At 36.7% G+C, this 25,754-nt stretch overlaps 1 protein-coding gene across 2 annotated transcripts in view; it reads left to right on the forward strand.

Annotated features, from left to right (window-relative positions):
- The first annotated feature begins 849 nt into the window (after positions 1–849).
- Positions 850–25,754, forward strand: part of ror2 (receptor tyrosine kinase-like orphan receptor 2) — a 99,184-nt gene continuing 74,279 nt past the window's right edge. The window contains exon 1 of one of the 2 annotated variants that reach the window (XM_088909958.1): positions 850–1,283. In XM_088909958.1, the coding sequence (XP_088766084.1) occupies positions 854–1,283 (430 nt within the window). In that variant the 5' untranslated portion in view covers positions 850–853. The remainder of the gene's footprint in view (positions 1,284–25,754) is intronic. The other variant, XM_088909957.1, reaches the window with a different exon arrangement.

A 25,754-nucleotide genomic window follows, 5' to 3' on the forward strand; every position in this document is an offset into this window, starting at 1 on the left:
TTCGAATCTCAGAACCTATGAAGTTTAAGCTCCTGAAGAAATCGCTTCTCTGTCAATCTGATATATTTGAGAGCCCATTGAAGCATGCTATTTTATAACGATTTTGAGTAATTTAAAGAGAAAGAGTACAGTGTGGCATTACAGAGCTACATATGTGGTTTCCAGTGTTTTTCAATTCATTATGATTAAGAATCTTATAGTACATTGATGGACAAACTGCGTGTGTACACTAATTGACTTGTACTGGGAATCTGGATCCCTGTTATTATTGGGATACAAGTTAAACTATGTGCCAGTACATTTAAATCTGAGAACAGGAGGCGCTTCTATATGCAAAAGGTTTAAGTGTAATGAGTAAGCTAACCATGTTGTTGAAACTGTAATCTTGGCTTCTTTCGAAAAATGGCGATCTTCAAATCTCATCCTAATAAATACTTACCAAACAGGCTAGATGGGTCTCCTTTATAACCTCTCATTCATAACCTTTATGACTTTAATATTGTCCTAATCGATATCCCATGGAGTTCCAATAAAATCAAATTTTCTAACCCAAAGAAAGTTTTCAAATGAATTCATCCTCTAATGAATTTGAACAAATTTCGTAAATTATTTTGCATTACTTGGACTGCCACAGGGTGACTAACGATCGTTAGATCTTTTTGGCTTAATTTAAGCTCCATTTTCTATGCCGTTCATCCAATTCCCGGTCGCGGGGGAGACGAACTTTCAACATGCTATTTTAAAACAACAGTTTCAGCCACTGCCCTTTGTCGCCCTTAGAGGGCGCATTCGGTTTACTAAATTAGATTCCCAAAGTTCGCTGCCCTCCCCTGGGAGAGTGCTATGTGACGTCATGGTGGATGGAGTGTTGCTTCGCTCACTTTTTGGGGGGATATTCACTAATCACAGGGAAGGGATAGAGAATATCTACGGTCTTTCCTTTAATTTCACGGGATGCTCTTCCTCGTTATTTCGAAAAAATATTACAGGCAGGACTTTCCCTTATCACACACCTGAAAACATAAGACCTAAAGTTTTTTGTTCTATTTGTAACGTGCACTATTCGGTCAGTAAAGTGTTTTCTTTGAAAAAGTTATTGGGACGCTTTCAGCTGCCTGTGCTCTGCAGATTGGATGCAATTGCAGTAGTTGCCTTTAGCTTGCAGAGACATACGCAACTTTGTGGAGTGATGTGTAAATCAAGGATAAAGCGGTGCATTCTGACCTGTTTCTTCCAATTTTTGGTTGTGCTACTTTTATCGCTCCCAAGATCGAGATGCACAGGTAAGTTTCAAATTTTTGTACCTTTTAACACTAGAACAAACAGTACTACACACATGTAGCAGGCACCCACCGTCTTCATAAGGCAGTCTTAATTTTAAATCTTTTTGATAGTGGTTCATTGAGTGGCATGCTCTGTCGCGTGTGGAAGTTTGCGAAAAGGGGGCAGTGGAAATTTCATGTTTAGATGCAGATGAAAATATTAAACTGTCGGTTGAGCGTAGTTTGTTCATTTACATTACAGTATTCTAGAAGCTTTCAATGTAAAGAATGTATTATTTTCTGTATTGTACTTAGTACTATTTCCTCCGTATTTGGCTGTTGAAAGCAACTTCTTCTGTGTCCAGGAAACATTAGGATTCGGTTCAACAAGCACTACAATTGCTTTTAGAGCTGGATAAACTCAGGTTGTTAACATCTGACCCAGGGCCGTTTGCAAAGCCCTCTGCAAGCATCACTTTCAAAAGGGTCCATAGAGTCTGAGGAGCGAGAGGGCGTTTAGCTTGTCTATTATATTAAAAGAAGAAGCTAGGCTTTGAAAAGCTGAGAGCGCACGTATATTACGGAGAGGCAGTGCGTGATCTTTTTCATGTTCTAAGTCGCATTGTACTGCAAGAGTGGATTCAGGATACAGGGGAAACGCTATATCTATAGAATATGTAGATAACAAGTCCTCAGCAAAGATTTATACGATATGAAGAGAAACCAGAGTCCCTAAGAACCTTTTTTTATATTTGTGGAACGTCTGTGTGACTATATATGAAAATTTGTCATTATCGCGATGAACATGCATCATTATCTTTTAACTGTACCAGAGGAAACAAAAGACGAGTTCAGTATGAGCCAATAGTGTTGAAGGGGCCGATTGTAACGAATGTGTTAATCAGTTGCATATTTAAAAGTGATCTCTTGCCTTTGTCAGATTCGCTAATCCGTTTACCTCTCTACGGGAGGTGACAGATGCTTAAATTTCCTGTTATTCATTTCGGGGCTCCTGGGTTCAGCCATTTGGTATCATCACTGCTTGGGGGGGGGGGAGGGGACGGGACAAAGGATAACTAGTATCATAGCGCTTTCCCAGTTAAAAAATCTTTGCTATATATAACACACTTCGGAAATATCTTTTGACTGACATGTTTTCCTGGAAAAACAATCACAGCGCATTCAGCGGTAGTTTCAAGGCCAACTATTAAGGTGACTGCGTTTTTACTGCACTTGAACCACATAAAGGTTTGCAATAATCATTTTATTTCTCCAAGAAATTAAAAATGTCTTCCTAAAGTGTTTTAGTAATGTGCTTACAGCATTTGAATGAAAAGCAGTACAGTACTTTCAAAATCGCAGCAACGCGTTAAAGTTTCTTGGGAATTGGAATTCCAGCGTGGTTTTGAAATGTAAAATGAAATACGGCTTGCTGTATAACCTGGAGGTTTCAGTCATCATGAATGCTTGCACTTTTGGTAAGCCACAGGAGGGTGAGTTCTTTTACACATTGCAGTCACCCCGGGCAAAAGGTGTTTGGAGATATTCAACACAGGCATTGATATGGTAATTTATTCACTTGCTAGACAGATCGTGAAACTACAGTGTATTGTGGAAGACTGACAAAACAAAGGAGAGACTTTTTAGGGAAAAAATCTAATAGAGAATACTCTCATTTCGCATCAGTTCATCAATATTAATTGGGAATTTTATTTTCTTTGCTAATTTGATTTTTTTCAGATCCATTTGACTGTGACTGATTTACACTATTCTTTTGGAGATGCCCCTATATGTATTAAAAACAGTGCATGTTTATTTACCAACAATATAATGCTAATTTAAGATTATCTGGCCATATGAATGCAAACAATATTATGATATGTAACAGAAGACAAACATGAAAAAAATTTAAGATCTTGAAATCACCTGAGCAGGTTTCCTAATTTAGCAACCTTTGCTGTTCTCGTTATCAGATCCTTTCATGGTTATAAAGAGGCAGTTATGAATAGGGGTATGTTATTTACTTTTTGCAATTGTTATACCAAATGTCTGTTCTGGGCAGTATAAGAAAGGAATGTGTCAAAGAAGTCTTGGTCAGAGGAATAATTTATACTTGGTGCTTCTGGCTGCCAGGAGGCTGCTATTCTCATCTGTTCGTTTTGAATTTGCTCAGGACAGTACAAGTGAGAAACCTCTTCCTTCTGACGTCCAGGGAAGTCATATTCAACTTAGTTTTGCATCTCTCCTGTCTAAATTGGAACACTTCCTTACTGTGATAAACACCACATGGTATTGAAACCTAAACAGTACCTGAATGGAGTAAGTGGAATGTCTTCTAAGCCCTAAAACACTACAGACCTATGATTTAAGACTTTCAGCCACTTGTCTCTTGACGTTCTCTGTCCTGATTTTCATTTTTTTAAAGTTTTTAGTATAACGATCCTGCTCAGTGCGATGAAATACCTACTTTCCATCTCTTCAAAAGTTGTCCTCCTAGTGCATTCATAGTATCAAAAATCAATCCCAACTCTCCATTTAGCAATGGTAAATAATATTGGTTAAATGTCTTTACAGAAGACAGTGGTTATGCCTCTGTTTTTATACCAAAGTAAAAGGGTTTTATACCAGTGATTAATTATATCGATATAATATAAACTAATCAGGATTTAATGCATCGTTGCAATAGTGCAGCTCATAACCCATACAGGAAATCATTTCCCTGTGGTCATCATTTATGTATCTTTATTTAAAGGCCACAAAACAAGTCAGAGATAAGAGATTGACTTTGGCTTTCAGATTCATGAGGTACTGCATTGGCAAACGGAAGATTTGCCCTGTTTTTAAGGATTGATTCTCCATGGTTTTTGCCAAGTGTGTGTGTGAAAAATCTTCAAAAATGGTCATGAAAGGAAAATTGGAGGATAAGTGAGACTGCCAGTTGGTTGACTTGCCTTCCAACCATTTCATTGTAGTAAGATCTGGGTTCGAATATATGTGGGGTCTCTGTTGGAAATCAGATTTCTGTACAGCATCACCAAATAATTTGATGCATGTGGAAAGTCTGGCCACAGTCCAGAAACAAGGGGTGAGGAAAGAAGAAACTCTGGAGACGTTCCAGAAAAAGGGGGTGAGGGCAGATGAGACTGAAATGCTCTCTCGTTAGTCCAGCGGGTGGAATTGGCATTTAGAGTAAGGCTGTCCATGTTTTGCTCACGTGTATTGTGAGGTTCTAATACCTTTATACGACACTTATACTTCTCCCAAGCCAAGACATAAACTGTTTATGCTTAACAGTATATTTTATGTACAGTAAAATGGAAGGAAACCTACTAAGAGTAGTACTTTCTGTTCCTTGCTGTTTGCAATGTCAGACTGGTCTGCTTTTGATAGAACCCCAAAACTACCCTTGCCAGTCCAGCATCAGGATGCATTTGGTTTTTTAAAAAGTAAAATATGAGGATTTGTTTTCTGATTTGAAGAATGAAATATACGCAATTGATGTGTACTTAGATACAGTGTCCACCTGAGTTATTCATACCTTTGATGAAATGGGAACAAAAACAAATCATCAAGTAGCAGGTACAGTGTCTGGTTGGTAATGTGTCCTGCTGAAATATAAAGACATTTTACCATAATACTAATTATATAGCATAGAACAAAGACATATTTATCATAACTAATTTCACTTCAGAAAGTGAAATTCAGTTCTTTTACACATTCAATATAGGACTTTCCCAGGAATCCCAGGAATATACCTGGTTGCTCTTCTCTAGACTGATTCCAGAACAGAAATATCTATCCTATAAATTACAAACCAAATTTGTACACTATTCCTAATGAAACCTCACGAGTGCATCTGTCTTACATTTTTAACTACTGCATATGCCATAGAATTTCTGAATTGCTTCCCCAGATTTTCAAGAAGCTGTAAATGATGTGTCGACGAACACCCAGGTCTTGTTCAGAAGTAGCCTCTTGTAGCTCAGTGTTTCACATTTTGTATCTGTACCTTTTTTTTTACTACCTGCTTGCAATACCCTCCACATATCTACATTAAATGTCATCTGCCAGATATTTGCCCAGAATCAAGGAATGATATGTTCAATCTGTACAATGTTTTCGTAAGACCTCATTTAAAATAGGTCTTACTAGTGCATTGTACAAATCTAACATATCATCCTTTGACTTAAACTCTTTACTTTTAACTATTTCTTAAAATATTCTGTTTGCCATCTCCACATTGTTCAAAAGGTGAATAAGATATGTCTACATAAATTTAAAGACCTAGGCCTACTTCTTTTATACAAGTGCCCTCCTGAAACTCAGGAAAGCCAGAATCTAGATCATTCATATAAATGAGGTTTCCATCATGCAAGAGAGTGCCTTTCTGTCAGGAAGAATCACTTGCACTTTGTTGAACATAAACGTTAAGTACAAGAGGAGGCCATACAGCCCATCTTACCCATTTAGTAGTCGGTTAATTGATCAAGGATCTCATTCGGCGAAGTCGTGAAAAAATGTTGGTTTTAACAACAAGGTTAGGTAGCTTGTTCCATACTTCTGCAACAGAAATACCCACGTTTGGAGTTTTACTTGCCCTTCCACAGTTTCCACTTGTGCCTTCTGGGGAACATCAGCCCAGTTTGAGCATTCGTACCTTACCTGTACACATTCATTCTCAAACCACACCCGCATAATCCACTGAATACCAACCACCTATAATTTGAGAATGAATCTTTTACGAGGAATTTGTTTAAAATCCTCATGAAAATCAAAATGCACTATATTGTGTGCTCACCTGTGTTTTCAAAGAGCTGTTAACAGGTTAGTTCAGACCCACCTTTTCTAAATCCTTGTTGATGCTATTTTCATTTAGGTTATTCTCTAGTTTGAATAATTTATACCCTATCCTTACATATAATTTAGTGGTTTGTAACTACTGGGTTCATTTGTGTTACCCTTTTAGTGTGTGGGCACTACATTGGCCATTCTTGTCCATGAGTACTGTGACCATCTTGACTGTGGGAAGTGTTGTGTTGGCAGTTAATGAAGAACATCTCTTGTTTCCATTAGTACAGTTGGTAAGACACTATGGGACTTGTGAAATTGATCAAGCTGGCGTCCTTCTAGTACCTGTGTTAATTCTGCTTAGTAATGAACTTTGCTCTTCCCTTGCCTGATGATGACATAATTATAATATTTCACTTAAGTTTCTAACTTAAATACTTGAAACGGACACTTTCTTATAAAAGAATGTGTGGTGTAATGACCTCTATGTTCACTTAAATTGTTACATTACACAAGTGCAGACATGGAATTGTACAATTCCACTGACGATGTTTTATGTCAGTTGAAATTTCATTGACTTTTCATTTATAAGTGCCTTTAAACCTGGAATATAAGGTTAGCCTGGTGTAATGGATTCTTTGTGGATGACAACAATTAAAAATCCCACTGCACTGATCCAGTTAAGTGAAATAGTTGACCAAACCCATCGTCTGCAGTGGACATCAGGGAACCATATTGAAAAAAAATTGTCAAAGGCTTTGTGCAGAAAATAGTCATTACATTATGAATTTCAAAATTTCATCTGTGTTTGACTTCAAACATAAAAAACTGTGAGTGCCTCTGATGGTTTAATGAATAATGCACACATGTATGAGGTTGCACATGTATATTGGTACCTTCTGTCTGATCTCAGATGACTCGGCTGAGGACGTCTACTGCTTGCAAGGGTGATCAATAACCTGATTAAAGTGAGTATAGCCAGCATACACATGCTTTCTGAGTTCACTGCACAAAAAAGTGTAATACATTGTAAAGCTGTGTAAGAGAATGCCCAGAGTATGTATTAGTTCCTGGACAGTGGAAACCGTTTTAATAAGAACTAAATGATATTAATAGAATGCCAGCAAATAATTCTTTTTTTATATTTATTTATTTTTAAATCATATTTTTTATTTAAACTATTGCTTTTCCCATTTCTTATTTGTATTTCAATAAGAATGTCCAGATATCCCTTTAATTTTTACTACCAATGTATGTAGAGAGAAATTTCGGGGGGAAACCTAAATTTCTACAAAATGCGAAATAAATGTGTGCTCCAGTATTATGCCAGTGTATCAATTCTCTTTTGTACCACTGAATTGATCTATGGGCCTCACGTACCATCTGTGTTTTCATTGCTGAGATAAAATTCAAGTCAGTCTTCAAATATTATGTAGTAGCAAACTGTTAAGGTCTTTAAAATGGCAGTTAAAGGTCAGGTGAAAGGGGGAGTTACATAGGAGTCTTGTTAGAAAACCCTGGAGTGTCTAAAAACATTTAAACAAGACTCTTCTGTGCCAAAAAGAACATCCAAGGCACTAACTTCAAGTACCAGAAATCTCTGTAAACAAAGAAGCGACTGTTTTTCCAAAGCACATATTGATGCACAGAATGAAAGAAACAGCGTACCATTCTCTCCGAAATTCAACCCTTCTCAAGAGGAGAACTGCAGGCTGAGGGCAGGTTCTTGGACAAGAAAACCCTGCAAGTATGCAAACATGGCATTCAAGAGTGTTTAGACTGAAAAGAAGAGATTCATGTCTGAAACTGATTAATCATATTTTTATACATTCCTTTCTTGGCAAAAATGGGAGTTGGTGGTTATTTTTAAAGCCCCCTGTTTGAAAAGAACATCTGATCAAAAATGAACGTTGCCTTCATAAAAACACTTTCTCTGCAATGTGCTGTCAAAACCATTTGCCTATCAGTTTGATTTCTGTCAGAGAAGATTTGTTGAGCTGTCAAAAAATTGTTTTGGGGGTTGTGGAGGTATAAGAAACATGCTGGTAACCTATTGATTGCATCCATTTTTGTACTATTTTATCTGAAGGAAATGTGTGAAGGTAACATGGTACTTAATCAGAAATTCCAGATACTTTTCTTGAAAAGAGACTTTCAGTCCAGACATGCCTGTGTTGTTAAACTGTGTTGTTAAAATCTATCGCCAGGTTATTAATACATTAATAGTGAGATCAAATATGTTAAGTACAAGGAAGTGATAAAGCACAATAAACATATTAGGTCAATTATCATGTCTATCAGCACAGCATAAAGAGTCTCATTTGAAACAAGTCTTCTCTTAAAAGGTTTATTTTGTGTATGGGCAAGTAGTCATTAGAAAACTTTCCCTAATTGTGCCAGCTGTTATAGTAAGTGCATATCTCAGTCTGCATTGTCACAGAGTGAGCTGAGGCTATGTTCCCACTTTTAGTGACTGACGGCTAGTGTCATCTGTTTCAAATAGTTTCCAAAGTGTGCTCATATTAGGCCTGTATGATGACACACTGTGCTGATTCCCAGATTGTTATGGTTTCCTGACACAAGAAATCATATTGTCTGCTACCTTTCCACATTTAAATTCACAGACTGACATTTTCTAAAGACCACCCAAATCCCAGTGCAAATATATTTTTGATCAAATTGTGCTGTAAAAGCTGTAACTGCCGTAAACCCGTAACACAAAACAAAAGTTTTCTTGGATTGCTCTGTTTTGTATGTAACAACATAAGAAACCTTTTATTGTAAGGACCCTCCTTTTTATTCTTGTAATATATAACTTTTCTTTGAAGCACACATAGCTGTATTGATTTAGAGAAATGCTTTGGTGCTTGGTAATTTCGAAAGCGAGATATTTTTGTTATTTCTCCAATGGTAGGTTTTTTAAGATTTTAATTTTTATTGTACTCCATTGTGGGTTTGTGGCTTAAACTGAAATCCATTGGTCTAATCCCTTCCAGAAAACTGTAATTGGATAGTACCTTTGTCAAACAAATAATGCGAAAGCATTAGGCCCCAGACAGCAATTGTTTAACAACCTGCATCATGAGCAGCTTCTGGATTAGTAATACAGTTAGGGCCATATACATTTAAATTAGAACAACCTGAATAACGTGCAATCCAATTCTACATTTGGGGAATATGTCTAGCTCTACTTTTCTTCAAATGTTCTGAAGAAAATCTAAGTAATCAGGTGATAAGAAGATTGCAGTGATGACCTTATAAAATTGACATGGAAAGGTAGGTTGAGCCTTAAGTTCGGTGGAGCAAAAAAAATGCCACTACATAAGTAAAATCTTTATTTAGAGATTTTCAGACTGCAGTACTCAAGCTTATTTATGGCATCGGTTGTAGAGAAAAAGAGGGAAGGATATTGAAAACTGCCATCTTTAGAAAAATATTAAATTGAGGGGTAGGCATACCACATAGCTGGAATATAGTCCTTTCTAATTTGTCAAAGGTCACTGGCACCATTTAACCAAAGCTACAGATCTGCACGAGGAGCAAATACAAAACTGCCACTATAAAAGAAGCTGAAAATCTCTTCTCTAGTAACCGATGATCACAGAAGATAAAGATCGGTATAGCCAACACATTCGATTTTACTAATTAGTGAAATCTGAAGGTTATCTTCCAAATTTACCCGCTCAGATTTAATTATGAATTATCACTATGAATTGCAGAAGTCATGTAAAATAAGTGGCACTATGTTTGTGTTTTTGTTTAAATGAAAACCCAAATTTGACAAATTGTCTAATTCTCAGGTAATTAGTGGTTTTAAGTATGTGTACTAAAGCAGGAGAGAGATAACTTTATCACTAAAGTGCTTAGGAGTATTCATAATGTGACTTGCTGTACATAGGTCTGCTACTTTCTTCTTTACTGTCTGATTTATTGACTCCACAAAAATGTTTCAAGATGAAAGGATCAAAATGCCCCCGTCTTTGATGGGCTGTGGGAAATAATTAAACAAGATGACCTTTGGTAGGCTTATACAGGAGGATTTGAAGCACCTATGGTAAAATTGTTGTCTGGATAATCTGCCTCTGTCTCTCCAGTTTAATGCATGTCTAAATGTATAACCATAAGCAGCATGCAGTTATATTGTAAAGTATTAGCAAAACCTTTCATTTTAAGCCAAAATAAATGATAAGATATGCATAAATCTATAAAAGCAAAACCATAAGATGTGTATGAGCCTTAAAGACCTGTGCTTTGTCATAGAGGTAGTATTGACCTCTGAGATCATTGTTGTTGACTTCAGAAATGGATTCTTGCAAAGATCTGGAACAGGCAGCGTTTGACCATGAAACCAGTACTTCCTGCCACGGGAGATACCAGATCCTGGTACTGGCAGAATGCACATTCTGTACTCTCTAGGCACCTAGTGTTCATCCTTCTGCTTTGCCCACTGCAAGGATCTGGAGAATCCATTTGTCATCTAGCGGACAAGAGCATCTTGAATTTTGTCATTGCCAGTCTGCAAACTCGGTGCTGTACAATGTGCTTTCTAGTAAACGTCTTGTACCTTTACTTTATTAATGTCTACTGACCCTGCAATGTCTGAAGAAAATGTGGAATATGTTACAGATTAAAAAGAAAATGCATTTCCGATTTGAAAGCAGTCTAAAAAGTGTTATTTGGTATTTACTCAGAAACAAGTAGTGAGGCAGGATAGGTCCTGATGAGGTTCCATCAGATTTGTAAAAACAGTGTTTGCAGAGTCACATCAGGGCCCCTTCAGTAATCACAGCACTGCCAGAAAAATGTTCAGCAATTGTAATGATTGCATACTTAAACTCAATTAGCTGTAGTCCGTAAACTTGGCAGGGCCACATGTTGACGCCTAAAAAAAGTATGCATTTGATTTTGATTTCTTGATTGAAGTTGCTGCATGAAATACTTAATTTGTGTATACTTGCGATAAAAAGACTTCACTGGAATGGTGCCTTTTTAGGAGTTTGTTGCAACGAGTGCTGATTTACTGGTATGTAATGGTGTGTTTATGCTGTTTTACATGTAGTATATATTTGACTGAACATTTTTCATAGATGCATTGTTTAATTGTAGTTGACAAAAATGTGAAATGTTTATTACTAGGAGGACTGTATGGTTGTACTGTATTCTCCTACTCCTTCACCTTGCGTGAGCGATTTACTTACAAAAGCTTATGCATAACAAAGGTGTGTGATGGTAACCAACTCCCTCCAGTAAACACAGCTGACAGTCTGGGAGAGAGGTGCTGTGGCTCTTTTATGTGCATTGCGATAGAAGCCATACTTAACAGTGATGAATGAAGTTGCCTGATTCACCAAGTTCACTTGGCCTTGCATGGGAATGTTTGTCAGAAACACGCATACAAGGACCCAAAACGTATTTCACGGTGAAACCAAGGTTCAGTGATTTTTTTTAACCAGCCCCAAAGTTCAACACAGTTAACCAATTCCAAAGCTTCAAAACTCTTTTCTCAAAACACTTTTGGTCTCTCTGTGCACCAGTTTGCCATGGCATGTGGTAGTGACCATTCGGTGAATGAAAATGAAAGCACATTTAATGAAAGAAGTATTTCTTTCTTCCGACTTCTTCATGCTTTTCCTGTGTTTGCGTGAGCTTGTCTGCATGAGCTTTGATTCCCTTATACCTTCCAGTGACATCCTGGCCAGGTGAATAGATGTCTCCAAATTCCCCCTGTCTGTGTTTATCCTGTAACGGATCACTAAAGTCTCTTTACATTGTGACCTGTGTATGAAAATGTCTAACAAAAAAGTGGTCATCCAAATGTTTTTTGTTTCTCTTGACAACATATTAAGTGTTTGCAAAGTATCTTGTAGTATTTCCTTGGAAGACTGTCCTGGTCTGCTTGTTTTCTAAACATATTTACGCTTTGTGGAATTAACCACTTAAAGTTTTTCACTTATTGTTTTCTCTATCAGTTGTTACATTTCTGTATTTGAATAACATTTTAGGCGAGACCATTGGGTTGGTAAAATCTTTCACTAAACAGATTCTTGTAATGATACTTTTAAGTTGATACCTTAGTGGTTTGATAGCATATAATGTCTAAACCAGACCTGATGGTATTTTGTAGAATACAGCTCGGGTTACTTTGGTCTCTGACTTTGTAGTATTTTTAGTAAACAAAAATTAAACATTTGGAAATAACTAATGAAATTCCTGCTCATTTTTGAGAAAGACAAGTGACTTGTACAACATGCAGATTTTTGTAGGAGAAAGACTATTAAATTTCAAAGGAAGCTTCCAAAGGACCTTGTCACTTTACAGTTCTAATGCAGAAAGTCTGAAACACGCATCTCTTGTTGAGAGATCAAAACGATAGCTCCCAGTTCCTTAGAAATTCTTGGCATTAATGATGCCATGTTGGGAGAGAAAAGAACAGATCAGCAGTGATCTTTCCTTTATATGTGTTCCTCTTGAAAAATATAGTGCAGGTTTGAGAATCAAGACTGCTGAATGTGGTTTCTGAGAAAAAATGTGAAGTGAAAAAATAAAAGATTACACTGTCTGTATTCCTCAGTAAACTGTTGACTTTATGATACACTGAAGATCCTCAGCTATGAAGGGGAATCTTTGAGGAGAAAGGTTAGCAGAATGTAGGATATTCTTTTGCTTTCTTCAAAACCAAAATCATTAACATGAACTTAAACTGTAAGGTTGTCATCTTCAACAACTGCAGTGGGAGTCTTGCTGCTGACTTTAGGTGGTGAGTTTTTAATGTTTGCTGATTGCTGTGTTTTTCAACAGAGCTAATGTTCTTTTCTCTTACATTAAATTAAGAAAATTTTCTTTGCTGATTTCAGCCCTTCCTTTGCTACAAAGGAGGATTTTTTCCCTTACACACTGACTAAGAACCCCATTCGTATCTCTTTAAAGCTTTAAACCTCTTAAAAACCATAGTGAATCAATGGTAGTCTTTCATTCCCAATATGCTGAGGTGCTTATTTAAATATTTCTTTCCAAAGTCCTGGGGTCTTTAGTCTTATAATAAACTGTTAGAGTGTGAGGGTCTGTTTTTAATCTTTCTTTTCAATGGTCACGGAATATCACCTCATGTTTGATAATGCATATTTCCATAACTGTGTAACCTTGTTTTTTTTTTTACCATCGGCCTTAGGCTTTTTTGTTTCCGTCTTTAATTTAATTAAAAACAAACGTGAAACCACACAGCTTTTTTTGCTTGTACTCCTTGGATTGGGTTATATTTTTGGGAGGAGAAGAATTTGCATGAAATATACTTAAGAGCTAGGAAATTCTGTTGCACCATGCAAAGTTCTCGACAGTGTTAGAGGATCATTTTCAATTCTGTTGCTCACTCAGGAGGTGTGATTCATAGGAAAGGAAAGCAGGTTTGTGTGCATTTAGGAGAATCTTAATTTTGCTCCTGTCCGTGACTCCTGTCCGTTTCAGTTTCAGTTTTGGCCTTTTTACTTCACAGTGCAGTATGAATTTTCAGGTGTAAACTAAGACCATAACTACAAGCTTTGGCATAAATTCTCTCCTGCCAACTATGGAGGTGGCAGTCAAAACATTAGGATGGAATGTGATGAAATTTGTGTGGTAGAAGTCTATATATCATTCAGAATAGCACAGGTCTTAGATGTTTTGAGGACTCCTTCCTAGTCTCCTGTGCTATATTGTCATGAATATACAATATTAAAATATGTATGTGTAAATAATTTACTCTTCAGTAATAGAGTTACATTGTGAGGTGTTAACTGCTGGTGAAAGTAAAAATGTGTTCTCCTATGAAACTCTTTGAATCATTTGTTTTTTTCACTACCATTTTCTTAATCAATGGTAGTCTTGGATCAGTTAAATGTCAAACGTTAACATCAGTGAAATGTAAGTACGTGCTGCAAGACATTCATTTTCTCCATACTTTTCTTGCACCATTAAGTCTTTTGTCTTTTAGCTTTGTGAAGGTAGAATGTTCAAAGAACAGGGCCCCTATTTATAAGTTAGACTGTGTTGTTTTAACCCAGCCATTTGGATAAAATTACCAGCTGCAAGCTACCCTTAAGATGAGGGGCTACTAAGCTGGTGGCAGATTACAGTTTAACAAGTGAGCCATTAAAAAATGAAAGAAAACAAAACTAAAGTGATAAAGTACTGATTACACAGATACAGCTGTAGAAGTGACTGTGCCTAATTACAATGGTTTCTTTGTTTCAATAAATCATTGGTTTCTCATGCTTGACATGGTGGATCTCTATTATGCAGTGGTTGTGTATCAGAAAGTGTTTTCAGAACACCACTAAGGCACAGAGCTGAATCCAGACAATCTATTTAGGACATTATTAAATCTAAATGTAATATTATGCTTCATTTTATTCTTCATGTCTATATGTAACCACTTATTGAATGTGTAGCTTTGAACTTGCTTTGAAGTTTTGAAAAGGTTTCATGGTTATATGTGGTTGAACCCTTCAATTTGGGAGGAAAATTTAAATCTCATTTAAAAGCTGATTGTTGCTTATGAAGGACTGAGGATTAGAGAGTGAGCTCCAGTTTTCCTGTTGAACAAATTCATACGTACATATTTGGGGTCTTTCTGACACAGGGAGAGATCTGCCTCAGTCATTTTGTGTGTTTGACCAGTCCCTTACTGGAATAGGGTGCTTGTTACAGCTGGCATTCATACGTATCATTAATCCCCCCATGTACGTCACTGTCTTTACACATCACAAGATGTGCTGTTGAGAAACATCCCTGCTCTCCAGTATTTTCTGTTCCTCAGCATTGCTTTTTGTCCATTGGAAGGGGATATTTCCGAGTGAGTGTCGAGGATGATTACAACAACTTTTTTCAGTTGTCAACATTTGAAATACACTAGGTTTAAGCAAAGTTGTTGAAACCATCACGTAAAGAAGAATTAATCCCTTTACTTGTTGCAATGCTCTAGTTTATCACATCTGCATTTAATTATCTTAACTATAAAACTTATAGTACCCCATATTATGGACAATAGAACTTTTTTCTGATGTCAGGATTGTTTGTTTCCTTGTATGATTAAAATCTGCAATGAAGTTGTGCATTTGCTATTGAGCGGCACTGTGAGCATTTCCCTCTATTTGCTGCCAAATTCCCACACTTAAAATGCAGCTTTTTGCTATACGTTATTGGAATGCAGTTAATAAGGGCTGTCTTAACTGTCTGGATAACTGGTGTTGTTAGCTGAAGCTTCCTATGAGCATTGCTCAGGTTACATCAGGATGCCATGAGGACTACAATTACTGAATTCCAGCCCTGCCTATTAATGGCCTGCAGATGATGGCTACTATGCGCAAGGACTGCACACTGGAAAAGATTAGTAGTATTTCATTCAATCCTGCGTGCACACAGTAAACATCCTAATCCTCTTCACTTGTATGTTTTAAGCAAACGCAAGCAGGGCCCAGAATTTCACGCATCATTTCCAATGCTTTCATTTCAGTTTGACGTTTTTGTAGCTACATGTGTTTGTTTCAACTCAAATGTCGGGGCTGATACAAACAGGAGATAAGAGCTTCAAGGCTTCTGCCACTGTAATGGATTTTGTTCATACAGTTTCTCTTCTTTGTTACATAATTTCTTGGGAACTTAAGAAAACAAAATCAGTAACTCTACCCCTCAATGCAATTTGTCATCTTGAGACCATTCCAGGAGATTGTCTAAGTTAAAGTAAGCCACTCTCTAGAACTAGATTTACATGGTATGAATTAATTTACCAGTAATTTTGTTAAGCAGCTTTAATATAAACGAAGAAGTCTCCTCTAAGTCTGTGAGTCTATGCATTTATTAACTGGAGTCACTGTAGCTCTTAAACATGTGTAAAAGAGACAGAAGTAATGAGGTCCCTGGTGACCTTTTTCTATCATGTGACACAAAAGAATGTATTAAATCCTGACCTCAGTCACTTCAAGACCATTGTGGCCTGCTTGCACCCTGTGATTGTAGGCCCTGTGGAAATATGAAGATTATTATTCAGAGACTGGGTTTCATATAAAAAGTCTTTTTAATGTAACCCACTAGAACAGATCAGGGGCAGCTTATTTTCTCTTTTTTTATTATGTATTGAAAGTTAAGTCTGATTGATCTATATTTTGAAGCATAGTATGATGTTTATAATAAGGAACACCAAAAAATTTAGACTAATAGACGAGATAGGTAAAAATGCGATGGACTACTAAAAATACCTCATATTGGCAGTTCATATATCATTCATCTTGAATTTTTTTTATTTGATAGAAGTCTCCTTGCTGTTTCCAAAGCAGAAAAGGGTTGAATGTGCCTGCTGGTACTCATGGAATTATGCAGTAAAATAGTAAAATTAGCACCCAACAAAGTTAGTTTTTATGCAAGACAACAAAAATACTAAAGGTACCTTACCTCTAGTGCAACTACTACTATATTTACCTCGCCACTGCCTTGAGTAAGTAGGATCAAATCTTTAAAGTTGAATCTCCACATCATTTGGCTTAATTATGACTTTTCATTCAGTTTAATATCTCCCCAACACTCATGTTTATCTGTCACTCTGTTGAATCTTTTGACTAACTGTACCTGTTTAATAAATGTAAATGATTAGACAGTTGGACACTGTGGCTTGGAAATTAATGGAAATTATTTTCATTATGGTCTGGCTAACTTTTGTTAGAGAGTGTGTTAGTGGTTAGGTACTAATGAAATGCACTGTGTATTTTTATTTTCATCAAAATTATTTGTCTTATGTTGGTGGTGAAGACTACAAAACTCACTAAATATTAAGAGTGCTGTACAGGGCAGGATATTGGATTTGTCGCATCTTGAGCCAATGCAGACTGTAAGGTGGCTACCACATATTGGTGAAGAAAGTAAAAAAACTGCATGGAGGCAGACTAAAGCACTTCTAAAAGACGCAATAACACAACCATCTTCTGATTTAGACTGCTGCCACCATCTGCTCTTTTTGTACTCATTTAATCATTTCTTGCTAAACAGTGTGATTACAGTTCACATTGACTTGGATGAATATTTGACTCCATCGCTAATAAATAATTTAATCAGACTTGAAACTGCATTCATCTTCTTTGAAGTTTATTTTTAAATTATACTTAAAAATATAACCATTGTGCATCTCCACAGGAGGCACAAAATAATGCAACAGATAAATGTTATTTCTACTGATTGTCTGAACCTTCTCCCTGAAGGTGGTAAGCAGTTACAACTGTACTTGATAAAAATCACCTCACCCGACCTATTTTTAGATGTGTCACCCACTTTCTGGGCGACAAGCATTAGTGCTGTAGAAATATCAGATAGTTTTGAGAATTTACTTTTGGGCTTTCTTTCATGTGGTTCAAATAAATGAGATATTGCATTATAGCTTGGAAACCATGTGCTGGAAAAAGCAGTTGGTTTTATTAGCAACTTGCACGAATTTGCAACAAATTATGTTATGACCGATATCCCTGTTTTTTAAAATGTGCTTAACATACCAGGGTGAAGATAAAAAACCACATCCTAAAAGTAAACTTAGGATTGCTTTGTGAACTCGAGTGAACTAATAAACTTCCTGTGAAAATGCCTGTGAAGTGGTAGACTGTGGGCCCAGAAAAAAATCAGTCTGAAGGCGGCTCCAACTATTAGCATTTTCAACATGTCTTGTTTGTGAAGAATTATGAAGTGAAATGAATAAATGAGAGAGGCAACTGCAGCCCTTGCCTTCCCTAAATGGAGATGCTGATGGGATTTGAGATTTTGCCTCCAGTTCAACCAGAATGTTCCTTCTGAAGTATGCTGAAAGGGCTGTAGAATGAGCCTTGACATAAATGTCTCTCCAGACATTTGGGAGCATATTTACTGAAGCATAAGGGAAGATGTGACTTACATTTGACATTCGGGAGACCAGAGTCTTAGATAAAACCAGCAGTTATATCACCCTGCAACTCACAACAGGCAACCCACTGAAGTTAAGCAGTATCTGGATGGGAGACCTCCTGGGAAAGCTAAGGTTGCTGCTGGAAGAGGCGTTAGTGGGACCAGTAAGGATTGCTCACTCAGCGTTCTGTGTGGGTCCTAATGCTCCAGTATTGTGACGAGGACAGTATTCTGTAAAAAGGCGCTGTCCTTCAGATGAGACATAAAGCCAAGGTCCTGAAAAATCCCAGGGCATTTTTCTCAAAAAGTGTCGGGGTGTTACCCTGGTGTCCTGGCCAGAATTTCCTATCTGGCGTTTACTAATCATGGCCTCTAAATAATTTCCATCTATGAATTGGCTTCTGTTCTCCTCCCTACTGATAGCTGATGTGTGGTGAATGTTCTGGCGCACTATGACTGCTGTTACAACATCCAGGTAGGGGCTACACATGGGTCCCCATTACCTGTAATGCCCTTTGAGTTGAGTATCCAGAAAAGTGTAAGGAATATAGATAAAGTGATCAGTAAGCTCCAAATGTATGTAACCTTCAGTTCAGGCTCATGCCAAGTGTCCTATTAGTGAGGAGCGTTTCCCATACCATGGCATTTATCTTTCACAGAAGGCCGACATCGACAAATCCAGCATTGCATGAAATCTGGGAATGTCTCCTTTGGCTGTCATAGGAGTTGGGTGTATGAATATGGGCTTATTAAACTGAAACCAAAATAAATTTCTGCTGTGGGGTCAACATTTCTACCTTACTGTACGGGGCTGAAATAGAGCGTATTCTGCAGTCTCTTAAGAGATCTGGAGCTGTACTTCCAAAACTGTTTATGCAAGATGTTACATATTAAATGTGAGGACAGAAGCACAAAATCAATGTTTAATGTATTTGACCATATCAAAATGACAGTGGTACTTTCTCCAACTGATTCTTAAGGAAGAGAGTACAGAATCTGTGGTTTTAGATCATTAAGATTGAGAAAGTTCTTAAAACACTCCATTATTTCATTTCCTCTTTTAATACATCCCCAGTCTCCATTGCTGCTTTATTTTACACATGCATTAGTTAGCCACCAGTATTGTAAGTCACTAGAGCACTTATTCTTTATCCACCTGTCAAAATCTTTCATTTGCCAAATACTTCACAGTTATGATATTTTAGTATTTTTTAATGAAAGGAAAATAGTAGACTCTTGAGGTTTAGTAGTTTGAAACAAGAGAGGTACAGGTCATGTACAAATTAGAAGCACTAATTTGAACAAATTCAATAAACGTACCTAAAAATACATATGCAAGTATAGACAATGTCATAATGTTGAAGGATTTGACATTGCAATGACTTTTTAGAATAAAAAAAATGACCTTGCTCGTTAAAATAAACATTCTTTCAATATTTTATACAGCAGAATATCAAGGCACACTAAATACAAATACTAGTTTTTAAATTGCTGTTTTTTTACCATCCCATATCCTCTATGGAAACAAACTTTTTTTAATGTCTTTAAAAAGTTTGGACTGGGATTACAAACACTGCTATACAAGTGGAGATTCAAATACTAAATGATTTTCCAGACTGTGTATTAGAGGCGATTCATTTTTTCATAGTAAGGTAACTATTCCCTGTTAATGTGATAGAGTATTACATTGGGCTTTGTTTCAAACAGTTAACCAGTTTCCCAAAAGCATCCATTCCCAGATTTGATGAAGTGACTGTGTAGATAACCAAGTCTGGTACTTAAAGTACAGCTCCTTCCTTTTTAACTACCATCATAAAAGCATTGAATGCCTCTGTACAGTCTGAAACATTAAGACATTTCCTTTTTTAATGTTAGTGCTATTTTTATTTCCAGAAGTCATTTCTCTTTCGGTAGGCTTCAGAAATACTGTCATACTAATTGACACAGAAAGGAGATGCCAGAAAGAAATGTTCCAGCAAAGCTTTGTTGCTTTTAAAGTCAAGATTAATTCTTATGGAAATATTATTAAAGTACTATTTGTTTTCATTTTTAAATTCCCAAACATAAGCCTGGAAGGACAGACTTTGAAAAAGTAAATTTTAAAATGTACTGTTTAACTTCTGTCTTCTGAAAGTTTTGTGAAAGTTTTGGGGGAAAAATGCCTGTTAAAGGAAAAAAGATGTATATGAAAATTGCTTATAAATCATATATATGTTATATAATATGCAATATTCCATTTAATTAAAGCATTTTTGTATTCACCTGTATTATTCCTTAAAGCATTTAATAAAAATACCATTCAACTTTCCTTTACATACTGTACAGTATGTTCTTGGCAGGCTTTAAATAGTGAGAGAAGGGTTTTTACTTGACCAATATTCATGATTGAAGAAATATTGGATCTATTCCTACCAACTTAAAGCAGGTGTACTTGTACTGAAAATATTTCTGCATTAGTGGAACCATTTGTTGTTCTTTTGTATTTTTAAAGCAGTCATTAGGCAGTTGTTTAAGCAGAGATTCACAGTTATTGATAAACTTGTTAGGAAATGAGCTATATCTGGTACACTCCAGCAAAAGTCTCTTTCATTGCTATAAATTGTGTTATAAAGTATTATACATAATAGTTGAGATGTGTTGATAAGGTGATTACTTTTCTGACTTAGTGTTTAGCACTCACAGCAAGGCACTCTTCAGATGGGGATCTTCCAGCTTGACTTTTGTTCTTTTATCGGAAACACCAAATGTGTGCAAAAAAGCTCATCTCTATCACTGAAATATGTGATGGTGTCAGATCCTCAGAAAAATCAAATACTGCATTTTCATACTTCAGACCTGAGATGTGTGTGAAGAAACTGTTTACAGTCTTGGGAAATGCTGGAAAGCAAGTGTGACAAACATGTGATGTGCCACAAAGTGGAAGGCCAAGAATTACGACATTGGCTCCGAACAGTGAATCTTCACAATCGTTTCCAAAGTTCTCAGCCAAGCACACACATGGTCCCCGGACATTATAGGACTGATGCCAGGACTGCTCTGAGGCAGGGAAGTCCATGCTTGCTGACATGTTCAGAGACCATGTCTTTCTCCCAAGCACATTAAGGCTTGACGTCAGTGGGCTAACCAACATTTCTCGTTGGAGTCGGATTCAATGAGCTAATGTGCTGTTCTGCGAGTCAAGATTTAAATTTCATCTGGTGCCTCTGTGAGAGCAGTCTCTGTTTTATGCACTTTCAAAACAAGTCGAGTCAAAGCATGGCGTGCCGTTTCCCCAAGGTCAAAATCACGCTCTGGTCCAATCAATATGGTATTCGTCCTTTTCAGAAAATGTGGTTAAATCTGCTGCTGTTTCCACCTGACCTCATGTAAGCGCGGTGACAGACCGCAGGTGTGACATTGACATTTGGATGAAATTGCTTGCAAACAATTTAGGTGTAGTAATGTTATAGAGCTGTGGATTCGCTTAAAACAAGGTACCATAAGAAATCTGTCAAAACCAGTTTTTATTTTACTGGATGATACAAGGTTTTATGATTCATTAAACTTCTGTTTTACTGTTTCTTGTTCTCTATGACACACAGACGTACACAGAGTGTAATTTCACTCTTTGCTGGGAAAACCATGAGAGCAAGTGCAATGCATTGAAACCGTTAAGTTGGCACTTAACCTGAAGTGTATCAGAATACACAGCACTTGTCATGGAATACTTAAAGATGTCAGGCTTCTCAACTAAGTTGCATTGTGAAGCAAGCTGTGGAACACAGCTTTTGGCTGAGGGATTGTGTTATCAGTCCACCTAAATAAATTCCAGCATTAGAGATTTTCTTTGCTACTGTTGTAACTAAATACAGGCCTATTGTGGCTTTCAATTGCTCCGACACTGTGAGCATGTATCAGCTTGCAGTTAACTTACATTTGTTTCAGTTCTGATTTAAGCATTTAAGAAAAAAATGTTTGTGAGTAGTGCTAACAGTGTGTAAGAACGTTATCACAGACCTGTTTGTGGTATTTGCTGTTTTACAACTACGTTGGCCCAATACTGATTTGCTAAATATTGTGTGTCTGATGCATGCTGAGAGAATTGATAGAATTGATAGACATGCTGGATCTATTACTTTTTGAAAGTTTTCCATTTTTGATTTCTGTATAGTATTGCTGAATTGTTATGTAATGCTGTGTATTCTGTGCTTTTACTTGTGTGCACATTGCTAGACGAGGTAGTTGGTATCTATTCTGCAAACAGCATTTTGTAACACTGTAAAGGAAGCTTCTATGAACATTATAGCCTTTTAAAAACAAATTTAAATCAATTTAATTTCTCTCAGGAGTAAAGGACATTGACCAAGAGGAAGGAGGAGGTCAGAGAGAAGGAGGTCTGTGGTTGAGATATGCAGCAGTGCTGAAGCTCAGGAGAAAAGCTGAAATGCCTGTTTTTGACATTAAATTGAAGCTGACATTTTCTCCTTTTTCCTGACACTACAGTGCATTATTGCTTTCGTTCTACTTTTTCTGTTTTAAGGCTCCAAGAGGATCACTGATTAATATTGTTTTGTAAATTGTTATTAGTGATGTTATTGTTCAGTCTTTTTGTACCAAATTATTTGGTACATCCTCAATTTGGCCAATAGCCTCATATCCAGAACTTCTGATCTTCAGATGTATGTTAGTGGTAAAGTTGAAGGAAAAAAGTGAAAATGCTGATTAAAGAATAATTTGACTCTATAAATACATGTCATTTTAAATTAAATATTTTTTTAGTTATTATTTGGCTCTTTCCTGTATTTCATTGGCAAACTGATGCATTTCAAGCTGTGGATTGTGAGGGATCTTGAGGTTATAATTGGAAGCGCTTGATAAAGCTTCTCAGAAATGTTTCCATCTTTAATATAGTTTTGAAACCACCTGACCAACCGGGATAACTTTTCATGGCCAGCACTGATTTTACTGAATGACATCACCAACATGAGCTGGGGCCAGAATAACTCCATGTTTATACACTGTTTATAGTAGTTCAGATTCCATTGTTCCCCCTGTTTCTCTTCCTGCAGCTTTAGTGCTGGCTATACTATTCCTCTGGCCATAACTTCAGCGGGGAAGCTTGTTAAGTCGTCTTTACCCACACTTTACAGCATCTTCCTGCCGCCTTTCTTTAACAGTGCAATGACATTGAAGAAGCAATGAAGTTCTAAGTGGAACGTAAGAGGTGAAGCTGAGAAACACATGTTGATCCATAAGTATTGTCCTTGAATGTTGTGCGAATATAGAAATAAAATGCGGTACATGTTGCAGAAATGACCTAATGAGTTGAAACGAATCCTTCTAATGTACTTTTTGGACGAGAGCATCTGTCTTGTTATCTCTGCCAAGATTCTGTTGCTGAATGCTAAGAAGGTTGTACATTGCCCAAGTTTTTGGGATATTAAAAACACACAGCTGAATGAGTTGTAAGCACTGCTACTATGTATCATACATTTTCCTTGTTAGTCCAGCTGTGCATTGTACATAAATCAGAAATGTGTCAGCAGCAAAGTACGGGCAACTGTTTGGATAAATGCCCTTCCTGAGTTTGGGCAGAATTCAAATTTCAATTTAAATAGATGGATATACTGCACACTAGTATAAAGGAGACATGTAGGCACTCTGGGGGTTCAGTGTCAGGGTTTGTAGTGATTTCTATGTATGTTACACTTTGGTGCAAGTCAAGGCTAAAATGAACTTGCCTTGTATTGAAGTAAATGGAGGGAAAGTTTGGGTCACAGTTTTTATTCAGTTTTTCCTACTGCATTTGTTTTCCAATGACTGTCCTTAAAATGCTTCCACATCAGTTTTTTAGTTTAATGCCAGTGAAAACCACTAATGAAGTTATCAAATGGTGGTCTGTTTTTTTAAGACAACAATCTGAATGCCACATTGTGATTCTTAGGGGGCTGAATTGTTTGATTTATATATTTGGAGTGTTAGGGGGAAGGTAAATTATTTATAAACCAATGATACAGATTTTATTCACTGTACCATTTTTCACAATAATTCTTTTTAATGGTTTAGTTATCCCTGAGACAAATATGACATCGCATATCCATTTGCTTTCAGGTAACATCTGTGGGGATATCAACTGTTTTTTTGGGAGCTCCAAACTGGGGAAAAAATGGCCATAGTAAAATCTTACAGTCTACAGTCAATTCTGCTTACAGATTAAGAGAATACCCTAGTTCAGGGCAGAACATCCACCTCACAAAATATATTAGACTTCTGACTTCCAAGAAGGAAATCAGTTCTTACCATTACTGTCAGACATTTCTGTATCTCTTTAGCATTCTTAAAAGAGCTCTAGTACCTAAGTCCTCACTATCAATTAACTTGAAAGCATAAGTACCAGAAAATTGTTGTCTTTGAAGGATCGTTTTCTCCCTGCTTCCGTTGGCTACAAAGTCGAATAACTCTTTCACACTAACAGGAAAAACAAGCTCTGCTGAATAAGAGTGTGGTATGATGTAAATAATTGTGAACTTAGCAAGGAGTTGTGCAGTCAAGCGGAAAATATGTGAATAGGTTATTGCATAATACGGAATCATGGCAAATTTTTATTAATTATAAAAAAATCTCTGTTCTTAAATTTGTAGTGACTTTTTTCATTGGAAAGTCAACCAAATGAATGAAAGACAACAGAAACTTATTTGCAAATGCGGGAATCTAGCATACATTGTTTTCATACATTTTAATGAGAGACTGAAATTGGAATAAAATAAAGACCTAAATGGCTGCTGTTTATGGGTGAGTTGCAATTACTGTAATTGAATTAAGGATTTAGAGCTTTGTTCTGCTCAGCATTTGGACTTAGATATTTAATTTAAGGTAGTAAACTGAAAGAGTGATTACTACCACCTGGACTTGTGCCTCCAGGGCTGCCTTGTGGGTGAGGCTTGGTTGTCTCTGGAGGTGATTAGAAATCGGATTCCTTGGTCAGCCAGGTGCTTGATGAATATCAGAACAGTACCTGGCTGCAACCGTATTGAAAGCCTCCAGCCTATATAATGTGCACCTTTTATACAGTTGAATTCTGAAGAATTTCCTTTTTAGTAACTGAATGAGGTATTTCTTATTTCTTACATGCTCCTTGACATGGGCATGAAAGGAATAATATAAAATGACAGTTGCTATTATTATTAAATGTTTAAATGGTAAAATCTGCTATATCTTTCTTACAAGAAATCAGGTACTACAAATGAAAAAGAAAAGGTTCTTAGTTTGAAGTCATACTACAGTTTTTTTTGCCTGCTTAACCAATGATAAACAGTAAGTATGTGTATGATAATACGAATCAGGTGAGAGGCTAGGCTGTACCAAAGTCTAAAATGTGGCACAGACACCTCAGTGTGCTGTCAGAATGAGCTACGACAAGGACAACACCATTCTCATAATCTTTGTGTTAAGACCATTTAAATATTTTGTTTAAATTGATGTCATTTTACAATTGATTTGTATCATAGGAGTTTTTGAAATCATCCGCAGTCAATGTGAATTGTTACATAAAAAGTAACAGTTAAACTGAGCAAATTGAGTTTTGCTTTATCTGGGGTTTAATATTAAATTGCTAGAACAACATGCATGTGAACCGTGGTTCTTTCAGGGAAGTAATTAATACGCAAGCTGATTCTGTTGTTTTAACTTCTTTAACGCTATTTAAAACACAAGAGATAGTGTTGCCATTCCTGTATTTCCTGGAGGGTGTAACTGATGAGCAGTGGACCTTCAGAAGATGATGGTAAGGAGCATTTGGCTTGTGCTCTGCTAGAGCAAGAACCCAATGTCCTA

Source organism: Atractosteus spatula, chromosome 3 (genome assembly GCF_055471065.1).
Source record: "Atractosteus spatula isolate fAtrSpa1 chromosome 3, fAtrSpa1.hap1, whole genome shotgun sequence".
NCBI classification, from domain to species: Eukaryota; Metazoa; Chordata; class Actinopteri; order Semionotiformes; family Lepisosteidae; genus Atractosteus; species Atractosteus spatula.